Here is a 23003-nt window from a genome sequence, read left to right on the forward strand (position 1 = left end):
GGCTGACTAAAAAAGACATGCAAAGGAATGCAGCAAAGTTGAATGTTATATTAAACCAGCTACATAAATATGCAGCTATCGACATTTATATTCTCCACATTCCATAATTTCCCATCTGCACTTTTTCAAATAATTAAAAAAAAAAAAAAAACTTCTGAAGAAATAATTTTTTTACTCTTTGGACAAGCTCAGAAGTGCTCACACATCTACCACACAGACACAGGGTAGTGTTAGTGTAGACCTCTTGCCATTTCTCTTCACTCCTCAATTTGGAAACTGCTCAGCCAGCCAGTTGCCCAGTTCAGCCATGCGTTTTCAGTGGTCCAGCCCTCTCTACCTGTCTCACAAGTCCCCGGTATGCTGCTGGGCTGGGCTGTAAAATCTCCCTTTGCCTGATCTGCTCACACAACTGTCAGGCCATCCTGCCAGGACATAACAACTTCCAGTCCAGATTACTGATGCAATTCTATTACCAGCACCTCTCCATGCATATCTCCAGCAAATTGACAGTTAACTGTATGCCAGGTCAGCCCCAATGACACGACCAAACTCCTCTATCTCCCCTTGTTTACCATTAAGCCCTTGACTAGTCGGTTGGCCAGCTCTATGGTCTGGGTGGTACGCATCACCTCCTCCTGACAACTGATTTTCTCAGCTGTAGCCATTTCATACTGAGCTGTTATGTTCTGGAGGCTGGCATCAAGATCCTATAGAAACAAAAGGAAGGAAGCCATGCAAATTAAAAACGATAAAGAAAATGCAGTATTTAGACTGAGTGACTTAGGTAAGAATAACATTGTACTCACTGCCAACTTCTTTTGAAGTGCCAACAGTTTGGCTGTTGCTGTTTCTAGCTCTGCATTAGCTTGTGACAAGGCATGCCTTTTTGGAATCACCTCACAATAGATCTGCAAAATAAATAAAAAATAAATACAGCATGTGTGAAAAAAACAACAACTTTAAAATGAAGAATAAGATTTCTCATAGGAAACATAAGAAACTGCCTTAGAGTTTATTTGAATGCAATGGCTGACCTCGTAATATCTCACAATATTAATGGTCCAGGCACAAAGACCAGCTGCAGCTGTAGATTTGGTCCAAACTAGATCAGGGTGAAAGTCTGGGTTTCTCAGATATTCTTGTTTCACCACAGTCAGGCATGACTCAGGGATGTGCTCCTTATCATACGACATCAAGGCCTGCAGGAAATCATCCACCTGACACACAAAAACCAAAACAAATGAGACAGCATTTGATGAAGGCTGAAAATGGAACACAAATAGAGCATGTTGCGAATCATAACCACTTCAAACACTTTAATTCTTTGCTTACAAAAGAGAAAGTCCCACAAAATGAGGGTTATATTTGATTCCTCTCATCAACAATTCTTAGGATTAAGTCCTGTGGTGAAAAATTTTAAAAAGTGATACCCGAAGCTGGCATCTAAAATAATTAATCAAATGCAATTAAAACCAAACGTTTTCCAGTCACACTTGCATTAACAGAAGCAAGAAGCAGAGGAGGGAGGTTTGCAGACTTGCTCCAACAGTGAGTGAGCAAATTCATAGAGCCATCCAGCTGTAATGTGAGCACTGGAGTTGGGCAGGGCCAGGGTCAAGGCCCACTCACAAATTAGATTGACATTAATCAGGCAGATGCAATTGACATGATGATGGCTTAACCTTGCCCATGAAGGCCCGTGCTGCCTTCCAGCTCCGATCCTTAGGCACTCGACCACGAGGGGCCAGCAGGACCATCACAGCTGCTGCTACATTGATTACTGCTGCCGGGGGGTTTGGAAAGGCCTTCAGCTCAGTAAGATTCACCTGAAAGAATATTATATAACATTATATATTGAGAAAGACTGCAAATTTTTACGTAATTCTGTCTAGTCTGATAAAATCTAGTACCTTGTTGAGGGTGTTCAGTGCTGCTGTGGCGGCTGCCAGTAACGGCTCTGCCTTGGATAGGTCATTTTCACACTCCTTCTGTTTGACAGCAATTTCTGCCTGGATCACAGCAACCTGCACAAAAGCAACCATAACAAATTGGATTCCACACATCTATTTAACAATGTGGTCTGTAGAGTGCAATGCCAAAGAATGTGTGTTATACAATATGTGACAGGACTAGTCACCTTTTGTGCCTCAACATCTGCAGCCTCTCTCTTGCTGCTCACCCTCTCAGTTTGCTGTCCAATCTTAGCAATCAGAGCTTCGATGTTCTCATTTTTAAGGGTCAGTTCAGCATCTTGGGATGCAAGTTTAGCTTTTAGATCTTCAACCTGCATATATAAGAAAGAAACATACTCACAATACTTCAATATGTGAAATACTTAATGTCATGGAAAAGCATAAAAAAGGAAGTACTGTTTGTTGTTTACCTTAGCCTAACATCTCTTGCCCAGAAATCAGTCGCCTACAGTGCAGATTAAAGATTTACCTGAGCAGCAGTGGTTTGGAGTTTCTGAAGGCCGCTGTCGAGTCGGTTCATCTTGTGCTGAAGCTGAGCCCGGCTTTTCTCCAGAAGGTTTCTGTACAGGGTGATTTGCTGGAGAAAGCTCTTGGGGGTGGTGTAATTGTACCTCTTCTCATTGCGCTGGTATTTTTCACTTGCCTGGTTGACACTAGTGTGAACATAGGCCATGAAAAGACTGATGGATTCCTGGACGGCAGGCTGTAAAAATAAGCAGACAAGGGGGGAGAGGGGCGAACAGGGTGAGCTGGATTGAGTGGAGTTTAACATCCCAGGCCTGATGGGAACTGAAATATTATCTTCATAAATTTTGAATTCATCTACAAGTTTTGCCATCTTACTTGGCCGGCCCTGACTTACTCAATCTGAAATTTAGGTGCAGCTAGCAGAAATGATTATGCTTTGAAACCTCTGTGAAAATAATGTGTTTAGACCACTGACGTGCAAGCTTGTAAAACATGCACACTGCTTACATTATATCTGGTGGCCTCCAACTTTATAAACACCATCTACTGTGACCATAATACTGCATCCTGACTTGGTATTCATCATACGGCACACAATGACACACAGCCTGCATTAATCACACAGTTAGTGATCAATTAAAGCAAAAACAAATGATCAGAGAATACAAGGATCAAACCTGACCATAACTCACAAAAAGCCATTGTTAATGATCACAGAGCCACAGGGAAAAAATCATTATTAATTAAGATCTGACACAATGCACTTGACAAAGCGTGCTGTGCTCTGTTGAGATGCGACAGAAACTCTCTGATTGGCCTTGTGTAACAACTATTAGCAGGTTGTGCATTTCTAACTTTAAATGAATGATCATTTCATTTCTTGCAGTCCTGCCTCTTTAAGAAGATAAACAATCATTAACAATGGTTTAATAAATTACTTTACATGTACAGTTTCACATTGTTTTTGGTTTCTTCTCCTCTGCACCTATAAAGATATACTTTTCATTTGATTTGATTATACTATTTAAGCTCTCATACATATATTTTGGTTACAGGAGAACTTTAGTCCTACCTCCACCCTTGTGCACGAATCTACTACAGCTGCAACATCCCCTAATCTAGGGGTGCAACGATATTCGTATCGATATTGAACCGTTCGATACAGTGCTTTCGGTTCGGTACGCATATGTATCGAACAATACAACATTTGTAATTTATTTTATCAATTTTCCTTCTGACGATGCTGTCTGTGTTGAGCGCTCAGTGAATCTGTGTTCGACTACTCCGCCTAGGCTGCACTGTCCAGCGCAGATCCACTGAGCGCTCAACACAGACAGCATAGTCAGAAGGAAGAGCGCAGGGCAAGCTAGCGAGACAGAAGTTAAGCTCTACTTGCAACAGGCAAATTGAACCTCATTCAGATCTGGCGTTTGGAATTATTTTGGTTTTCATGTGACGTATGACCCTGAAGGTAAGCGAGTCATGGACTAAAGTAAAACAGTATGTTGGATGTGCCACGCAATGCTCAATTACATTGGTGTGAACTAGTGTGTTAGCGCAGTTAGCTCGTTAACGTGTTGGCCGTCTAGCCCCATGCACGGAGCGATCGGCGGTAGCTCGTTAACGGAGATTTGCCGTGTTGTGGCGTTAAGGTCATTTCAACGAGATTAACCTGAAAGCACTAGTGGGAACACAACGAATATGACTGCACATTTACGCCGACATCATCCTAGTGCAAAGACAAGTGGAAGCAGACAAAAAAAAGCAAGCATGCTACTAACTTTAGCCGAGTCATTTAGACAGCTGTTAGCACATGATTCTCCTTATGCTGCTGAGAATATAGCCCAGAAGAAGCGGATAGTATAGCTTTTATTTTGGAAAGAGACATTTCTCTGTAATAAACTCTCTTTTTCAAAGATGAGTGATTCCTCAATCAGATACAGGGCTTGCAATATCGCTAGCCCGACGTCCTGGAGCTAGCGATTTTTTCAGTCGGGCTACCAAAATCTTTCTCTTCCCTGCCCGTCGGGCTATTGTAGGAAAAATATATGTCAATGCTTTTGCATTCTTTCAGAAATGTAGCTGGGTAATTATGTCATTGGCATCGGTGAGCCACTGTCAATATGTGACATATTGAAGTCGCGTTTGAATTTGCGCTTGTTTTTTTGCTTTCACTTTGCAATCGTGCGAACTGTGTATAGAGAGCGACAGCACTGATCTGTGAGTGATGATAATTTGTGCACCAATTCCTCTGACATCGTCTTATTAATCGTTAGCTTACTATGGAAACATGACAAGTGAAATCTCCCGCAGCAAGCTTAAACATGTGAGAGGTTGATCGCGCAGAGAATCGCTGAGCTTATGTGAGTGAGCGTGTAAAAGCATTTCAGTTCTGCTGAGCCAAATAAGACAGGTCAGGGTGAAGAAGTGACAGCCAAAGAAAAGCTTACCACAAAACGGAGAAGTTATGACAAATCAGACTATAAGGCAAAAAGAAAGTGCAGCTTTATGGTTTCATGGACAAAAGAATTTCTGTGGCTGCGATATGATGAGCTAAATAACCAGGGCTGCACATAAGTGGTCCGCAGGTGCGCATTCGCTGTCAAAATAAAAAACACGCACAAGGGTTAGGGTTAAATTTAAAAACTGTACTTTTGAGTTAAAATATATATTTATAATTTTAATAAATGACAAATTAAAAATGCATGAACATTTTTTTGTATCGAAAAAATATCGAACCGTGACACCAAAGTATCGAACCGAACCGAACCGTGAATTTTGTGTATCGTTGCACCCCTACCCTAATCATCGTCATCATCATCATCACACAACTTCTAAGCACTACAGCTACTATTACAACAAGACACGCCTGCACATGAACATGCACAACACTCAAGAGTGGAAAGTAATGGTCTGGCACATGTTCACATATGTGATGACGCTTCCTGGTTGTGACAGCTGTGCCACCTTAGAGGGTCGTTATGTGCTTAATCACTCTTCTCTCATTAACATAAATGAGTCTGGGTTGTGATCATTCCACTGCCATGATGGAAAACAATGATATGCTGCACTCACTGAGTGTCCCCAGGCATGTGTTCGGCAATTTGTCAGAACCTCAGAAGAGAACTAATGATGAAGGATCCATGGAAAACTTAATCCAGCTGCACAGCAATAATTACAAGGTGTTCATTAAAGTCCAACTGAGTCCCGAATATCAGGGTACATGACAAACCTAGGCAAGATACAGTACCAGCTGCATACATATCTGACAGCTGATATTGTTTTTTTTAGTAATTTGGCACATGTTGTGTTGTACAGAATATGACCGTTAAGTTATAAGACATTATGAGATATTGTTCTTGAGTTCAAAAGCCTGACCTCAATGCCTTCAACTTCTTGGATGAACCTGTAGCTGACTGACTGCAGAGCTTCAGGGGTCCAAGAATAAAACCAGTCGATGATTGTGGAGTTGATGAGGGCTGGAAAGTGACGAGCCCTAACCTGCAGAACACTGCCCACAGGAGAGAAACACAGGACTACCTGCAAAGAAGAAAGCAAAGAGAGAAAGTCTACCATGTGCACTAAAAGATTAGTAGAAACACACTTCATCAAAGAGTACACGTAGGAAAATCAACACAGGTCACAGACATTGAAATGATGCATCTCCAAAGGGAAACTGGCAGCAGCCTGGGCCCCCACTTTCAACACCTTGGCACATAGACAGGAGCTACATTCCCAGTTGGCTGGAGCAGACGGTGACGCTACCAGAGGCCCTGGCGCAAACACTAGCTGGATGGCATACATGTGTAGTGACTGAGAAAAGAATTTCCTTCCTTTTAACCCCCCCACTTTGTCAGGCTTGGTTAATTCAGCTTGTTAAACATATTTAGTAATATTAAACAGCAGCTGCGCTTTTAATTTCCCCAGCTCAAATCTAATGTATGTGTAAGAATTTCTCTTTATTTTAGTTTGTTTGTTTGGTAGCAGAATTTCTCTAAAAGTTATGAATGGATTTGCATGATAAATTTACCAGTAGTAGGATTTGACCCAGCCTGGAGGTGATTAACTTTTGGAGTCAATCCTGATCCAGATTGGGATCCGGGTGTTTTGGGGACGAAGACAGGGCAAAAATGAAACATTTCAATTCTTACTTTTTAACAGCTTATAATAAAATTGAAATGAGAAAAGAGAGAGGTTATTCCAGATGTTCTTCGGGATCCGGGCACTCAATTCATGCAGTGTATTTTCAGCCCTGAATTCATCCAGAGCTAATAATCTCACTTTTTAATGTCAGCCTTCAGTGCATAACTGGAACCTTTTAAAGGATCAGGGGGTAGTTGTTGTTGTAGAAGACAGATTACCATTAAAACTCTAACAGAACATGTTAAATTTAAATGCATTGGTGGATTAAAAAAAACATACGAAATCTGAAAGACTAAACCTTGAGCTGTAGTCCCACTCGATCTGTGAAAAATTTCCAACAGTTTTCCCTGTTGTCCAGAAGACCAAGGCCTCGCACATCAGCTCTCACCCCAGACACAATACTTTCAATCTCCTCCTCACTGAAAACCTCAGGAACTTCCCCTGTACAGCAAAACACAGTCATTATTACAGACTAGCAAATGCTAATGATGGATATTCAGAACAGAACAATCTTAGAGGCTGAATGCATTTGAAGTATGATTGTACTTCACAATCATAAAGAAAAAATGCTACATATACCGAACAGGTATATGAGTCAGGTGAACAGATGAAACAACACAGTGTAAATTAATTTGGAGTTTGGGTCTGACCTGATGCCAGAAAGTCATTAATAATGACCAGAAACCGGTCATCGGATATTTGTGCGTCACTCAGGAGCAAAGCCACACGCTTGTTCTGCACTCCAGCCTTCAGGAACAAACCGGCCAAATCCATCTACACAAAAACCCACACAGGCCATGAATGGATAATATTCATATTGAGTGGCATGAAGATCAAACTGTTCAATAAATTCATCAATTGGATATCTAAAATCCCATGATTAACACTTTGATTTTTTAAGAGGCTTTTAAATGATAAATTGATAGGCTTACCTCATCAATAATGTATTAAAATATTGCCCAGTGTCTTTTAATAGTATCTGACAATTATTTTATGCATCACTGGAGGATCTCAGCAAAACTGAATTATATCAATATGCTGCATTCGGCGAGAAGGAAAGCTCATCTGGGTATTCTTTAAAGGCACCTTGATTTAAAGAACGTTTTTTCCTCTACATTTTCATAACCTGTGAAAGTCAAACAGTGGTTCATGTTCTTGGCTCTAATCTGTCACCAAGTATTTACCTTGAAGTCCTGGACTGTGTAACCTTTACTCAGAATAATTTGGAAGACTTCCACAGAGGATAGGTAGGCAGCCAGACGAGTCAGGCTTTGCTTCCCACTGCCCCCGACTCCGACCAGTAAGCCATGACCTCTTGGAGTTTCCAAGATACGACTGATGTGGCAGCTGGCAATAACACATCTCTTCATTATAGTTCTAATTATATTTACATCATATTATTTTTCCAGTATGACATAGTTTTATTATAACTATGATATTTATATGGAAACCAGCTCCACTTACACATGTTGCATGGCATCTTCAAACAACACTAGGTTCATGGCTGGATGAATCTCATTGTAGCTTTCCAGGGCATCCGTGAGGATGGTGCTGAGTGCAGACCAGTCTGTGACAGGGGTATAGGAGGCTTTCTCACCCATCTGGGCAAAGTGGCAATAAAGGAGGGGCTGCTTTTTCACCTTTATATTCTCCAGTCCCTAGAAGAAAACAGGAAACAGGCATAGTAATAATAATGGGTAAAGTTTTTATGTGATGATGAAAAGCAGCAGTTTATTCTGTTTCTCAAAAGCTGCTTTGCACCTCAAAACATTCTTGCATAGTCTCCAACTGGAACTTCTGAAAAAGCTGCAGGTCCTTTAGATCTACCAGTCTGTCTGAGTATACTCTGCAGGACTCGTGGAGCCACAACTGTGCCAGGTCAGCGCTGTCTTTCACATTCTCAGGTCCAGAGAAGAGGATGCCCTTAATTTCACATATCATATTAATATTTTACTTTTAATACACAAGTCAAGTTGTATGAGTGTTTACTATGGGCAATACCTGAAAGACATTTGACAGATCTCGAAGATTAAACGTGTAGTGAAACTTGATGGCTGTGGGCAGAAAATTATGAACCATCTTGTGGTGAAGAGTTATGGCTGCCTGAATGACAGCTGCAGCACTACTCTGAACAAGGGGACTGAAGAGCTGCTGCTTCAGATGACTACACAGGATCTGACTGAAGATCGACCTCTGAGCATCACATGGAGGAAAGTTCACTGCAAACACAGAGAAATGCCTCTGTAGAGAGCAAAGGCACACAAAAATTGCAAAATGTGTTTAGTATATATGTGTATAGATAACATCTTGCTTAGAAATGGGCTCTGTTAAACACCAAACACTGTGACAAATGTATGAATGTAGAAGTAGCAATCATTCTTGACACATATTGTGTTTTCTTTGTAGTAGCAGTAGTATGTATTAAGTAGTGGTATGAAGTCCCACACCAATAAAATAGAACCCCCATAATATCTTCACAATATAAAGCACTGTTGAAATCGAGCTCTTATTTGAGTAAACAAACAAACTTTGTTACATACTTTTTTTAACATTTGTGATGTGGTGACAATGGGCTAATTTTACAGAATAAGTAAATAAAATTGCCATTGCTTAACAAAGTATAAAAGTAAGTAACAAATATAAAACACTGTATGTCAGAATAAAGTAAAAGGTGCAGATGTAATGTCCCCATATGAGCATGTAGGGTCTCAGGAGATTAAATTTATCAACATTTAAAATTAGGTTCAAAACAGTTTCTGAAGATTAGAAAGCAATGAAAAAAGCATGATAATGCAGGATTTGTGCATTATTGCACATCCACTTTAATTTAGATTAATTTAAACTACAACTCAAACCATCAGCACTGCTCTGCATAACTATATTTTTTGAAAAATAGATTATGTTGGTATATACAACAGTTTTACCTGCTATCATACCTGTAATCTGGGGTTGATAATGAAAGTCCCAGCAGTTGGATTCATACAGGCAACATATTGGGTATTATGTATTTCTTTCAGGGTCAGTTTCTGTCTGTCATAACTGCAGAGAGAAGGAAATTGAAGAAGGTTTCAATGGCTAATCAAAAAAAAAAAAAAAAACTGTCACGAGATTACAGCTGAAAAACAGGTACTGTTTGTTCATATTGTTTGCAAGTTTTTTTTATTCTTGCATATGCTGTTATGCTATGTCTGTCCGTGCTCCTTAGAGAAACTATACAGAATCTCTGACTTGACTTGTTTTGGCTTGGTGTGTGCAGAGTCGTCTTACCAGTGCCCATAATCCAGATGTTGGCGTATAAGTGTGTGAGGCTGCACTGTGCCATAATTGTCCATAGCTGGCATGTTCATGTCATCTATAAAGTAGATCAGCCTTCTGTTGCCTACAGGGGAGTAGCTTCTGCCTGCTCTTTTCTCTAATGGTCGCTCTAAGATCGCTGCAACAGAAATAAACAAATGAACAGCAATAAAAACATTGACTGAACCAAATTTAACTAAGATTTTTAAAGATCAAAGATTTTTACTGGCAATTCACTACATGTATTGGACACACAGGATAATCGAAATACTGCTTCTCTCTCAACTTGGTGTAAATAAGAATTTAGAGTTAAGAAAGATAGAGGACATTCTAGGGAAAAATATAAAGTGACACCTACGTACAACAGTGCAGTTTTGAGAGATATAAATAAAATAAATAAATAAAGCAGTGTGTGAGTCGTGCACGGACATTAACAGTCATTGCCAGTAGGTGGTGCTACAGTTCATTGCATGTGCTACTCTGTTCCACATGACAATCAAAAACGCCACTCACCCTGCAACATGAGGGAGGAGGTGTAGTAGTTCAAAGGTACTTTTGTGGTCATGTAACTTTCTGGCAGACAGTCTAACTTGTTCCTGACGAGTGCAGTCTTTCCCACTCCGGCATTCCCCACAAGCATCACTGGCTGTCTCCTCTCCAGCAACAAGTCCATGAAGTAGCGAAGACGCACGGTCTCTGCTGTGTGTACAAGAACAGCCTGCAATCATAGAAACAGCAGGAAGACACAGAACAGAAACACACATGCTTATTATGGCTTTCTTTGAGTGTGATTTATTGACAGACATGTGTTCAGTGAATTGTGCGTGATTTATAATTTCTTGTATTTCCCCTGAACGCCACAACTATTCTGTCATAATAGCATCATTTGCTCAGAACAAAACCCTACTAATTATGGCTCAGCAAGAGCCTTTGGAGCATTCACAGCTGTACACAGGAGCATAAAGAAAGACAAAAGAGCGTGGGTGATAGCTCAAGCCTTGTTGCTCATGCCTTCACCCCCACACAGTCTGGTATAGGGAGTACTGGATGGTAATCAGACACAGTGGCAAGCCTATCATCCATTCTAGCACCCCTGCCATAACCTCAGGATGTGACTTTACCCTCTCTTATTATGTTCACTGAGGCATACATACATTTTTAATATGACTGCATTGTTCATTTTTGGTTATTTTGCTGTAAGGAGGTTGCTTCTTTTGATTGTAAAGGTAATTATTTATAAAACCACTTTGAAAAGTTTCCCTTTCTCTCTTGAGGGATCTACTCTGAGTTCTAGCAGTTTATAGGTATGTTCTTACCTGTAATGGTGTACAAGTGTCCATGTCAAAGGGTGGCACGGTGTCACTCCAGGGCAAAAACCGCCTGGTTTGATGGTCAAGGTAATAGTCGAACACTGTTCCCTGTGCTGGCAGTTTTACAGTCTTCATCTCTTTGGTCCACCACTGACTGAACTCCGCTCGATAATCACAGAGCTTATGAAGCAATGAAGCATACAGTGTTATGGATTAATTCACATCATGTCATTTAGACAGTTAAGCTTATTCTTGAAAAAACTGTCCTGTTTACCTGACATTTTTAATGAATTATTTTATTTTACAATAATAGTGCTAGAAAAAGTAAATAAAAATAATCCTATAACTGAGTAAACCAACCAATAGTACTGTCTAACTGCACTTGATGTTTAGTTCTGTGAAAATAAAATTAATTTCTGTTTGAAATATCACAGAATGAGAGACTTCTGAAGAGTATTTCACTGTCATGTCAAAGCTTATCTTTACAGCTGCTATAATGTACACAGCATGATGTAAAATTGACCTAAATTAAACTATATGAATACCTGATCTTGATACAAGGCCCCACCGAATGCCCAGATGCAGGCAAAGGTGAAATAGGTCTCATAGATTTCACGAGGGGATTCAGAAGGAACATTTTCTGGTGTCAGAAGGCAGTCGAGCAAAGTGCAGAGTGTCTGAATGAAAAGAAAGGCATATTATATTTCAGTTTTCTGCCAGTAGAGGTATACAAGGGAAGAAATAAATGCATTGCGCATGTTTCTGTGTCATATGCACCTGCACCATAGAGATCTCTGGAATGGAAGTGATTGTCTTGAAAGTGTTTTTCATCTGTTCTAGACAACGTGGAACGTATTTCTCAAACAGTATGGTGAGATGGGTTCTTTCAGTCTGCCGTTCTCTTTGGTCAATCCAGCTGGCAACGTACCTGAGCAGCAACCCAAATCCAGAAGATTACACAAAATTACCACAGAAAAGGTATCCGATATTAGACACTATGTGATTAATTTGAAGTCTGTGTAACTCACGGGTTCCAGCCCAGGTCCTGCTGGTTAACATAGAGGATACCTGCTCTGGACACAGTGGCAGGAGTCGCCATTCTTAGGTGACTGATTTCAAAAATCAGTCTCATAGATGAAGTAAGCGCCACACGTTCATTACTGGCTAGAGTCAGTACCTGAGAGACATTGTGAAACATTAATACTACGACATCTGAATGGCCAATATGATGGACAAGACTCTACCCAAATGATAAGAAAACACCCCCATATCTCATCAAGTATGACATGATTCATTGCTGTGGAAAAGAACCTCCAAGTACTCACACTTCAGGAGCTGATTGCTGAAGGAAGGGGAGAGAAACATCTTTTTCTATCTATACCACCTTGGTTGCTATGTGTCTACAATAGTGTATGAGTGAAAAGGAGGGAGGTACCTTGTTATCATCCATCACTGTGTTGAGTGATTCAATCCACATCGGATCAATGTCTCCATCCAACACAATCCACTTAGGTCCACTGTGGGAGATGTTTGCCTGCTCTCGCATCAGTGATGAAAGCAAACCTAGCAAACAGGAATTTGGGGTGCATAGAACAAGAGTGAGATTTGGTCTTTTTGTTGAGGTTTTGCTATCTTGTTTTTAATGCATTTTTTTTTACCATCTTTCCATTCTCGAGTTGCAGGATGGATGAAGCCAAATAGCTCATTTCTGTCTATTGCTTTTGGGTTGAGGTCATTCCATACAGGCTTCCTTTTCAGGTTTACATAAGTTTTATGGAGAACTCTCAATATCTGTTAATAAAAATACCAGCACTTTACCATTCATATTTATGTTACAAATTCAGCTGAACATTTATTTAGACAGCAAGTGACACAGAAAAAAAATCTAACCTGACTTTTTCCAGTCCCTGCATTTCCAACAACAAAGACAGAGTGACGTACAGCCATGAGCTCCTCCAGCTGCACCACCTAACAAAAATAAAGGTGCTTAAAAGAGGGTTCTTTAATCCTTTTTAGAGTAGGTATGAACAGATTCATCTCAAACCTTGAGGATAAATGTCTCCTCTGGCTGCAGCCGAAGATTAAGTGTAGTCTTTCGAATGGCCTTTTCAAATTCTAGGTCTCTTTCTCGTTCTACTTCCATGTCTGGGAACAGGTCTCCCAGCAGTCCCATGAAGATAGGCACATCCTCTGTCACAATTTTAGACATGTTGAAGTCCCGCAGTGCACGCATCAACACCTTGGTATTAAAATGAGTATGAGATCAAATATCAGCGTGAGATATTAGATAAAATATGACATAAAATGCACATATCAGTTCACCTGATCCTCTACTCTTGTTTTGTCTCTTCTTCTCAATGCCCCTGCCAGAACCAGAACAGACTTGACAGCACGCAAACCCCAATCATAGTGGTCCTGATAAACAAAAAATAACAAAAGAAAATGAAAATGTGCATTCCCACGTTTACACTAACCATAAATCCAAACAAACTCCTAGTGCTTTGCTGTGCTCCTGAGGCAAATCTAGAAAGATTTATTACTGGTGCCCTCTGTTCTAATTCAACAATGTGAAATGTTACAGAGCTACTAAGTGTCTTACTCATACCTGCTTGGAGAGCAGTTCCTTGCAGAGAGTGTACAGAGTGATGAACTTCTTGGCTAAAAGCTTAGCATCACGGAAGCCTTCTGCCACGAGCATGATCTCACAAATGAGTTCAGTGTCTGGCACCACCATGGCACAGGGCCTACAGGAGGACAGACAAAGCACACGGTGAACTCTCTGCTGAAAAATGACATTTTATATATATTTAAAAAGGTGGGTGCATCATTCCCACCTGAAAAGAGACTTGAGGTTCTCAGGTAGCTCCGTCCTCCCTGCATAGCCAGGATTCATAGTTATGAAAATCCCAACCGAGTGTTTTAAAGCAATGTTCTTGTCGAGGAACAGGAACCTGTGAGGTGGCACACACTGTTAACTTATTTTTTAAGTAAAATTAACATGATGTAAACTTCATGTATTCTTCTTCAATTACCCACCTTTCCTTTTTAGATCGAATGGCGTCCTGAATGGTTTTAACCTGCACCGCTACAACCGACAGAACATCCACGGGGATACGATTGAATTCATCAAAGCAGCCCCATGCTCCAGTCTGTGCCAGACCCTTGTAAATATTTCCAATGGACTAAACATACAAATAAGCATCACAGAAATTTTGCATTAAAATATATTTCTTTACTGAAACCTCTAAATGAAAACATAAACTGACCAATGGCAATAACTCTGATGTAGGGAATTTCGCACCTTGTAGTCCATCTGTTCAGAACAATTGAAGACGTATACCATGACACCCATGGCTCTGCCAAGATCCTTTGTGGTCTCAGTCTTCCCTGTTCCAGCAGGGCCTGACGGGGCCCCACTCATGTTCAGGTGGAGTGACTGAGTCAAGGTGATGTAACACCTACAATGTGAAAGGTGAACATAATTTTTTTTACACAATTAATGTTGTGTATTGTCTGCAAAGAGTAAAAGCAGATAAGCATAAGTAGAAAACACAGAGAAGAGTCAGAGAGGGAGGACATGCAGATGGTCTAAGTGACAGAAGAGGGTGAGATGGAGGCAGATAATCTCACTTAAGAGAGCAGCCAAAGGAAAAACAATAAGAGTCACCGGTCTGTCAGAGGAGTGATGACCAGACGTGGTGTATTTCCAAGATACTCATAAGAGTAAATGAACTGAGCATCACAGATGTTGATGTAGCAGTGGCGAAGCTGCTCACTCCAGTAATGTCGAAGCTGGGAAAGCCATGGGAAGGCCTGTGAGGTGGTGACCTGTAAACACACATGGCTCATATCAAATGTCATCAATGAAAAATGCCACACAAATACTGAGATGCTATGACTATTTTCTTTAAAAGAATTATACCTTTGAGTGTGCCACGTTACGATATCAGTTAGTCAAATTCCAACTCAAGCTGTTTTAAATTAATAAAAAAAGTAATTTGTTCTGCACACATACAGTAAGAGTAAAGCTTGCCATAATACCAAAGTTAGCTCAATCAGACTAAAATGAGATGGCATGCAAGAAGTTATTCATTTGTTTTAACCTTTTTAGCAATGAGGCTGGCAACAATGTCTCTGGCATGGACATCAATGGTGCATACAGTCATGATCTTTTGCCTGTCTCCTGAGCTCAGCTCTCCAAGTAGCATGCCAATCAGCATGTTGAGTTGAGAAACCTATAGGTGGGAAACAACAACTTCAAAGCAAAGAGGAGAAGAGAGTAACACAAATTCACACAGGAGATCATTTCCCTCAAACTGATATTAACATTTCTTTTTTTCCTGTCACTTGCAGGTCATTTACCAGCATTACACGAATGTCTACTTTACATATGATCAAAAGCAGTTTAGTGTTCTTGTTTTTACTAAAAGATAATTGGAAATCATTTGTTCCTGTTCCTGTGTGACAGCAGATCCAATCAATGCAATGCCGTGGGTTGATGAGGGAGAGGGAGATTATTCAAACAGCAGCCAAGGACATGTTAACCTTTAATGGTACCGATGAAAGTGACAAGAGTGATAAAACAACTCTGATCAGAGTCGACGGTGAGGCTCCTGAAGCCCAAGTCAGGTCAGATCATATGCACAGTATATGCAGACACTATGTATAATACAGATCATTGAACACAGCATGTCGAGAGCATGACATCAAATCGAAACTTTCTTTTCTTTGAAAATATCACATTAACCTTAAAAAACATTAATATATGACAAACACCTTTTAATGGCAAAACTATTTTGCCACTATTTAAAACTAAAGCCTTAAAATGTCAGTTAAGCTCCCATACCTGTTTTTTATTGTAGTCTTTTAGCGCCGACTCAAATCCTTCTTCCAGTCTTTTGAACACAAGTTCCATATCATTAGTCCACCAGATCTGTGATCCAGCGAGAGCAACTTGGGCAGGGAAATCGAGAATCCACTGCTCTCTGGGTCTGTCCTCGTACACGGACACAGCCTCGGATAGGTGACCCTTGACACATTCCTTCATAGACTCTTCGAGACGACTGAGCCATGCCTCAACCTAACGGGAAGTTTTTTTTTTTAAACAAACGATTCAGCTACTTTGTGATGTGTGATCGATAATTTACATTCGCTGATGATGAATATGATCTTACCGGCCCGCGACACAAACATTCAGTCTGGAATGGCACAAATTCCCTCTCTTTGCTATACATGCCCACAGCAACTTTAGGATTACTCAGCTGCTCGTTTTTGCTGAACTCAAGATCGGTCAAGTTGTCAAAAATCTTTGAGAGATGGACGGTCACCTACAAAAGACAGTCAGTCATATTTGCGCATGATGGACACATTAAGCACAGCAATTATTACGCAGGCTAGACACTAAAATAAAATAAAAGGATTTGCATGTTTCAACTCTAAACGGGTGCTCAAACACTTTTTACTACAAGCTACATTTGCCCATTTAGACACACATTCACCCTTCAAGTTTTTTTCTGTCATGCACACACTCTGATGGATGCATCAGGAGCAATTTGGGGTACAGTATCCTCCCCACAGAAACCTGAACATGTGAGGATCTGGAGACCAAAGCACAGACCTTCTGACTTGATGGGCAAACAACTAATTTTGTTAAAAAAATCCCTGCATAACAAACTCAAAAATAAACAACCTATCTTAGACCAAATGCATATGCATGCATAAGTACTATAAATGCACAGTGCACTCAAGCGTTTTGAAAGTCCCTATTGGACAGGCCTACACCCCAGGGACCTGTCCATAACGCCAACGCTGCCTTCTGATAATTGAATGACCTGCTCTATATCCTGAGCCACAGCTGCCCCAAAGAAGGGAAAGTTTACTGAATTTACTTCTCTGGGACGACTTCCTTTAGAGAGGATGTCCAACAAGTCTGCGGATGAAATAAAGTAGAATCGTGGAAATGCGAGTCTTTTTGTTTCCAGGTATTCAGTAAGAGCTTTTTCACATAATGCCAGCCTGTCGGAAAGATTGAATAGGATCAGTAGGCAGAAAACCTTCAAGCGTATAACACAAGTTTGATGAAAACAGCATGAACCTTTTTTGTAGATCCTCTAACTTCTCCAGTAGATGAGGTTTGTTAGTGGCCTCAATTACATTTTTAATGATGGCACTGCCCAACATTAGCTCCTGAAAGAACAAACATTCCCATTGTTACAAATGGTGACAAGAACATAATTTGCAGCTCTACACAAACTGTGTATACATGCAGACCTGAAATTCTGCATCTATTGCTTTGAATCTGTGTGTATCTGCAGGCAGTTGCTGGCAAATGTCATCACAGCCTTTGAAAATGCTTTCAAGGTAGGCCCATGTCCTTTGGACCTCCATCCAGACCATGAACACAGAGTCAGCCACCGTCAACTGTTTTTGTAGTTCCACTACCTGGTGCAGGAAGTGATCTGTGTGCTTATTCTGAAAGACACTCTGGAGCTGAACCTTGAGAATAAGGGAAAAGAACAATAAGCATAAAGAATGTGCTCTAATGTAAAATTAAAGTGCAGCAGATAGAATCAAACCTATCCTAAAGAAAAAACATATTTTCAGAATTGGACACCATTACACGTATCAGCTGCATTTGTAAACATCTTCTACCTCATCAGCATGCCAAGCCAAGTCAAATTTAAATATTTAAACAAAGATGGAGGCACTAAAGTGTCAGGAGTTCTAATTGTTGGCTGTAACCCCCTCAACGCATCTGGTGTACATGTTCAAAGATCGCCACGGTGCAACAATGCCCTGTGTTGTCCAGAAGCTATAAATCTTGGGACTCAATAGGGACCTTTCTGCTCTCAGCCATGCTATTAGACACTCAAATGGGGAAGGCACGTCTGTGATCTCATCTCTATTCAGCACTTAACTATCAGAGATTCTCACAGACAGCTGATCTTGAGAACAAGCTCTTGTTCTTTTGTAAAATAACTTACAGTAACTTAAGACATCTACCTGATGATCCTCAAGAGTTTCAATGAGTTGTTCATCACATTTAAGCAGTGGCACAGAGGTCTGGTAATGCTCTTCATATGAAAACTCCATTGACATCCACGTCTGACTTATTTCTGTTACAACCTGAAATATAAACAGTGAATAGTGTTGATAGCAAATAGAAGTTTACCAATAAACTAAGTTCACAAAAAGTGCTATTAGTACAGCTGCATGTCTTATTTATTTGTTTAGCACATCTCTTTAATGTGAAATTCTGTTTCTAATAACTTCCAAGGGAGGTAGGGACTAATAAGTGTATACTTCTGCATACTCCTTTTCAAACAAAAGAATGGAATGATATTTTGTAATGATTGTGAAGGCACATGTTTGAAATAAAAATGAACTGAACTGAACTGAATTGAAAATATGTCCAACATGTTTGTGTTCATAGCTGAAGAAAAACCTTCTCTATTGCCATCTCTTTGACTGCCTTTTCCACTATGTTGCGGACTTCATCTTCAAACAAATGGAGCTGTAAAACCAACAGGTCCTCCAAAGTGGTACTATCTGTCACAGTGAAATCCATCTATAAAAATAGTAAAAAAGTGTAACATGTTTATTAAGCAAAGCAAAATATACAACGAGATCTCCTACAAAAAGGCCTCTGCTTTATGAATTTATGCACCTGTGTTGTTCTAATTAGCTGGACCCAGTGACGCTCTCGTATTGCCGGGTTCTGCAGTTGACTCACAGCCTGCAGTGACGTCAACAAGTTCTTTACATAAAGGTCTAATCCAGAATACACATCCCACAAGCGAGCTTCTTTGTCAAGCTTTTGTATGTCCTACACAAACAGAAGGTAGGTAAACATAATTAGTTATTAGGGGCATCTGTTACAAACAGCAATGGCGCGTGACAGCAAGACAGCAGGAGAGATGAGCTGGTGTGATGTAGCACTGTTGGTGACCTTACCTTGGCAAGCCTCCTCAATTCTGCATCCATCTGGTCCACGTTTATCTGCCTCCATTTGGTCATTGTCCAGTTTTCCACACTGCTCTGTATAGATAAAGACACATGGAGAAGGGTCAGTGGGTTAAGGCTATTTAATAGGGACATTTAGAGGCTACAGGGTATTCAAAGTCTCAAAGAGGACAGCCAGGTCAAGTCATTTATGTATTGGGGTATTGTGGTAGGGTGATGAGACCTAGAGTTGTTTTTTTGTTTTTTCAATTTCCCCATGAAAAAAATGACATTTAAAAATCACTGATAAATCAACCTACTTGCACATATACAACAATGTCCCACAGTTCTTTGAGAATCGTAATCTCTCGCCTGCAGAGCTTGATGTCTCTGTAGTCAGAAATGGAAACATCAAGTAGACTGGCAGACTCTTGCAGCTCTGCTACTTCTCTCTCCATATCCCGGATTGCTTTTTCTGACTAGAAAACAAATGGCAGTTGTCATCCAAAAAGGTCAAATAAAATGCTGTTTTAATCCGATAGTCAAGCAGTGATTAAAAACCTACTTTCTCAAGACTACTGTAAGGATTTACTGCCTTGTAACTGAAGGGTGCCATTGCTCTGAACATGTCTCTGAACTGGGTTTGTTTCACCTGAAAAAAATGTTCATGTTGCTTAACGTATGTTACAATAGTTTCTACACTGTACAATTTTAGTTTTCTCATATGATCACCTCAAAATCCATGCACTGTCTTCTTAAAACCATCACTTCTGTATTCTTCATGGGTGCCACCTCGTGCCTTACTCTTAGGGCCAGTTTTTTAGCCCCACTCCATTTCTCTGGAAGTTCCTGTTGACAAAACTACAGTTATCACTCGGAGCACGAAAGTACACATAATGAATATAGTAATCTGATTCTTTGTGGATAAATTACTGTTTATGATTACATTGCTGTAGTTGGCTCACTCTTTTCCTACCTCCATTTGCCAGTAGATATGGTCTGGTATGGTCACACCATATTGTTCCAGGAGGATCACTGTTTCTCTAAGAGGCTCAAACATCTTGTCTGTGGCATTCTGTCTGTCCTTTACAGCTAACAGGTGACTCATCACTTCCACAAAGCCATGGTTGTCATCTTTAGCTATAGGTTGTCTTAGCCCTTCAACAGTAGCTTGGATAAACTTCTGCAGCTCATCAAGACTGAGTGGGAAAAGTTAGAGTAAGAACAACTGATCCTACAAATTTGCCAGAACTTAAAATCTATGCCAATAAAATTTACCTGTGGGTGACATTGTTCAAGAGATGCTCTTTGAAGAGCCAGCTCCACCTTTTTAGTGTGTTAAGAAGGCTGACTTTAAAGTGCTTGATGTCCACCCGAAACCAACCATCAAAAACTCTGAAGTCTTCAAAGTGGGAAATTTCATCATGCAGATCCTCATAATAATCGATCTATAAAATTAAAACCACAACAGGCATTGAAATTAAAAATAAAAAACAAAAATAAAACTCAAACTCCCGTGAATTGCAAGAATTTAGCCCAGAGTTTAAACATTTTTTACTTGTTCTTTGAAGTTATTGATTGTAGGAGGATTGTCAGGGAGTGCATCTCCTGTACAGGCTTCCATCTCCTCTGATGTGAGTGCACGTCCATACAGGAGAAACTGCCTGAGAAACTCTGCCCTGTCATCTTGCCACAGATGAGTATAACAATCAAACTTTGTCTGGTAATTTATTGCTTTCTTCTGGACGTTCTCCACTCGCTCCATTATTTCCTGTCTCAGGTCCAGCAAGTCTAGCATGCCATCCATTACATCCTGTAAGAGTTATATTACATCAAACAAAACATCAGGAATAGCTACCATTTGTAGAAGAAAACACAGCAATGAGTTTGGCAAGTTTAGTACACCAAGGAAATACATGTTTCCATTTTTCACATATTTTAAATTTAGCAATGTGCAAATATGACATTGTGAAATTAGACTGCGACTGATAACACCCTGGATGTAACAGTACTTCACTTATAACACAGCAACACAGTCTACCACTATTCTCCTTTTGACAGGGAGGCTGTACTCTTCGCTCTAGTAGGAACATATTTACGATGTAATCTGGGAACATTTTAGCACATATAAAAGTACAATGACAAATAATAACTAGCAAGTCATTCAAATTGTGCAATTCTAAAAGTGTGACTTTTGCAGTAAAAGCAGAGAAGACATCTCCTAGTTTTTGTCAAGTGTATAAGAAGCCTGTGCTAATTCAAACATAAAAGAAGCGTACCTGATAAGTCTCCATGCTAAGATGAGCAGCCACTCTCCTGATATTCACTGAAGTCTTGAATACATCTGCAACCAGCCCCTCTATCAGTTCATAGAGGCTATCTCCTGCATCTTTCTCCATTGAGGGACAGAAAGTCATCTTTGAGCCATTGAGGATTAGCTTCGCCTCAAACAGTGGAGTCTGGTTCAGGCCTGCCTCCATGTTTTCCACGAGGAAATGAAGAGAGCGACTGATGTAGCTGAAGAGCCCTTCAACAACCATGTCATCCAAATATTCCAGGTAGCACTGCCACTCTTCTGAATCCGGATCAGCATGGAAAAGAACCATGTTCTCCTGAGTAGAAGTAGAGTATTAGAATAATATTTAGCTTCTGCTTGTAATAATTTCTATTTCACGTGATTTTTGAAGCTCTGCTTGGGGGGATTTATCTATTCCACAACAACTGGAGTAATTTTATTTTATTGGCTTCTTAAGTGCTTAAATATGTTAATACTATTTATATCAAGAAAAATACTTCCAGAATGTCAGAGTAAAAAGATGATTGTGATTATAATTAAAAGTTTTTAAGCTAAGAGCATTAGCAGCTCCATGTTGCATAAAAATTAATGTTAAACAATACAGGACATACACCAAAGAACTTAGATTTGAATCTATGGTATCATATGCAAGTCATCTTCATAATGAAACTAATGTGATGTTTAATTAAGCTGCACATAAACTCAAGGTTTAAATAAAATGAACAAAAAGTAACTAAACAAGGTTTTAAACTGTCAGTGAACAGAACCAATAATGTGCTTTAATCTAATCAAGGTGAATGCTGTTTTTAACCATACCAACAGAAACATACATGTTTCAGTGCTTACTTAGCTATTCACAGAAAATCTATAATGGCTCAGTTACTCTTCACAGATCCAGCCACACACACCTGCACCAGCCCATGTATATAGTCTCCATCATTCTTCATGGAGCTGTACTTCTTCCTGAAAGAGTCTCCTCTCTCGTCCAGTTGTATGAGTGAACCTTTTTTGTTGTCCTTTCTGCAAAACATGGCCTGTTTGCTCCATCTCTTCATCACACACTGAATGGCATCACAGTTTTCCCTCACTCTATTAACTCGACAGACAAGGTCTTGTACAAGGTGTTTGGTGTTGTTGATGAAGCTCCAGCAGTCCTCGTCCTGCCACGTCAAGCTGGTCTCTGCTCTCGACAGCTGCAGGTCTACTGACTCCAGCTCAGCTCTGATGAGAGGGAGTTCCACCTCTAACACTGTCTGCTTAAGCTCGTTGTACCACTGTACTAACAGCTGCAAACCGTTCACATACTGAAAAATACAAATGTGAGCAAATGATGCATTTAGGGCAAATAAAAAATAAAAAATAAAACAAAACTGCTGTTTAACTTTGATGGGTGACCTTGTGTGGCCCAGTTCTAAAATGATTTTTCAAACCTTTGTGAACATTTCACGCTTCTCAAAAAGAGCCAGTGCATCTGGAGGTATGGTGATCTCACTCACAGTCTGAAAATACTTCACATCCTTTAAGGCCTCAGTCAGCTGAGAAGTAAAAGAAATTACTGATTAATTTAATTGAATTAAT

At 40.1% G+C, this 23003-nt stretch overlaps 1 protein-coding gene across 1 annotated transcript in view; it reads right to left on the reverse strand.

Annotated features, from left to right (window-relative positions):
* The window catches only part of LOC113032181 (dynein axonemal heavy chain 11), a 42280-nt gene that overhangs the window by 13277 nt on the left and 6000 nt on the right, over nt 1–23003 (reverse strand). Inside the window, exons 13-62 of the mRNA XM_026184890.2 lie at nt 22856–22960; nt 22334–22729; nt 21409–21741; nt 20688–20942; nt 20408–20577; nt 20106–20328; nt 19862–19978; nt 19695–19781; nt 19450–19608; nt 19142–19225; nt 18855–19013; nt 18633–18755; nt 18191–18313; nt 17459–17683; nt 17283–17374; nt 17077–17203; nt 16363–16515; nt 16035–16268; nt 15292–15423; nt 14856–15016; nt 14490–14646; nt 14225–14370; nt 14023–14139; nt 13794–13932; nt 13511–13603; nt 13233–13427; nt 13079–13156; nt 12847–12979; nt 12624–12751; nt 12217–12365; nt 11966–12116; nt 11734–11865; nt 11195–11368; nt 10392–10596; nt 9852–10017; nt 9521–9623; nt 8586–8825; nt 8346–8507; nt 8049–8242; nt 7769–7931; nt 7235–7358; nt 6883–7025; nt 5820–5981; nt 2443–2676; nt 2138–2284; nt 1911–2024; nt 1683–1826; nt 1035–1217; nt 807–908; nt 573–707 (exon numbers count right to left, since the gene is read on the reverse strand). Of these exons, the coding sequence (XP_026040675.2) occupies nt 573–707; nt 807–908; nt 1035–1217; nt 1683–1826; nt 1911–2024; nt 2138–2284; nt 2443–2676; nt 5820–5981; nt 6883–7025; nt 7235–7358; nt 7769–7931; nt 8049–8242; nt 8346–8507; nt 8586–8825; nt 9521–9623; nt 9852–10017; nt 10392–10596; nt 11195–11368; nt 11734–11865; nt 11966–12116; nt 12217–12365; nt 12624–12751; nt 12847–12979; nt 13079–13156; nt 13233–13427; nt 13511–13603; nt 13794–13932; nt 14023–14139; nt 14225–14370; nt 14490–14646; nt 14856–15016; nt 15292–15423; nt 16035–16268; nt 16363–16515; nt 17077–17203; nt 17283–17374; nt 17459–17683; nt 18191–18313; nt 18633–18755; nt 18855–19013; nt 19142–19225; nt 19450–19608; nt 19695–19781; nt 19862–19978; nt 20106–20328; nt 20408–20577; nt 20688–20942; nt 21409–21741; nt 22334–22729; nt 22856–22960 (7971 nt within the window). The remainder of the gene's footprint in view (nt 1–572; nt 708–806; nt 909–1034; nt 1218–1682; nt 1827–1910; nt 2025–2137; nt 2285–2442; nt 2677–5819; nt 5982–6882; nt 7026–7234; nt 7359–7768; nt 7932–8048; nt 8243–8345; nt 8508–8585; nt 8826–9520; nt 9624–9851; nt 10018–10391; nt 10597–11194; nt 11369–11733; nt 11866–11965; nt 12117–12216; nt 12366–12623; nt 12752–12846; nt 12980–13078; nt 13157–13232; nt 13428–13510; nt 13604–13793; nt 13933–14022; nt 14140–14224; nt 14371–14489; nt 14647–14855; nt 15017–15291; nt 15424–16034; nt 16269–16362; nt 16516–17076; nt 17204–17282; nt 17375–17458; nt 17684–18190; nt 18314–18632; nt 18756–18854; nt 19014–19141; nt 19226–19449; nt 19609–19694; nt 19782–19861; nt 19979–20105; nt 20329–20407; nt 20578–20687; nt 20943–21408; nt 21742–22333; nt 22730–22855; nt 22961–23003) is intronic.

The sequence above is a fragment of the Astatotilapia calliptera genome, chromosome 11 (assembly GCF_964374335.1).
Source record: "Astatotilapia calliptera chromosome 11, fAstCal68.1, whole genome shotgun sequence".
Lineage (NCBI taxonomy): Eukaryota > Metazoa > Chordata > Actinopteri > Cichliformes > Cichlidae > Astatotilapia > Astatotilapia calliptera.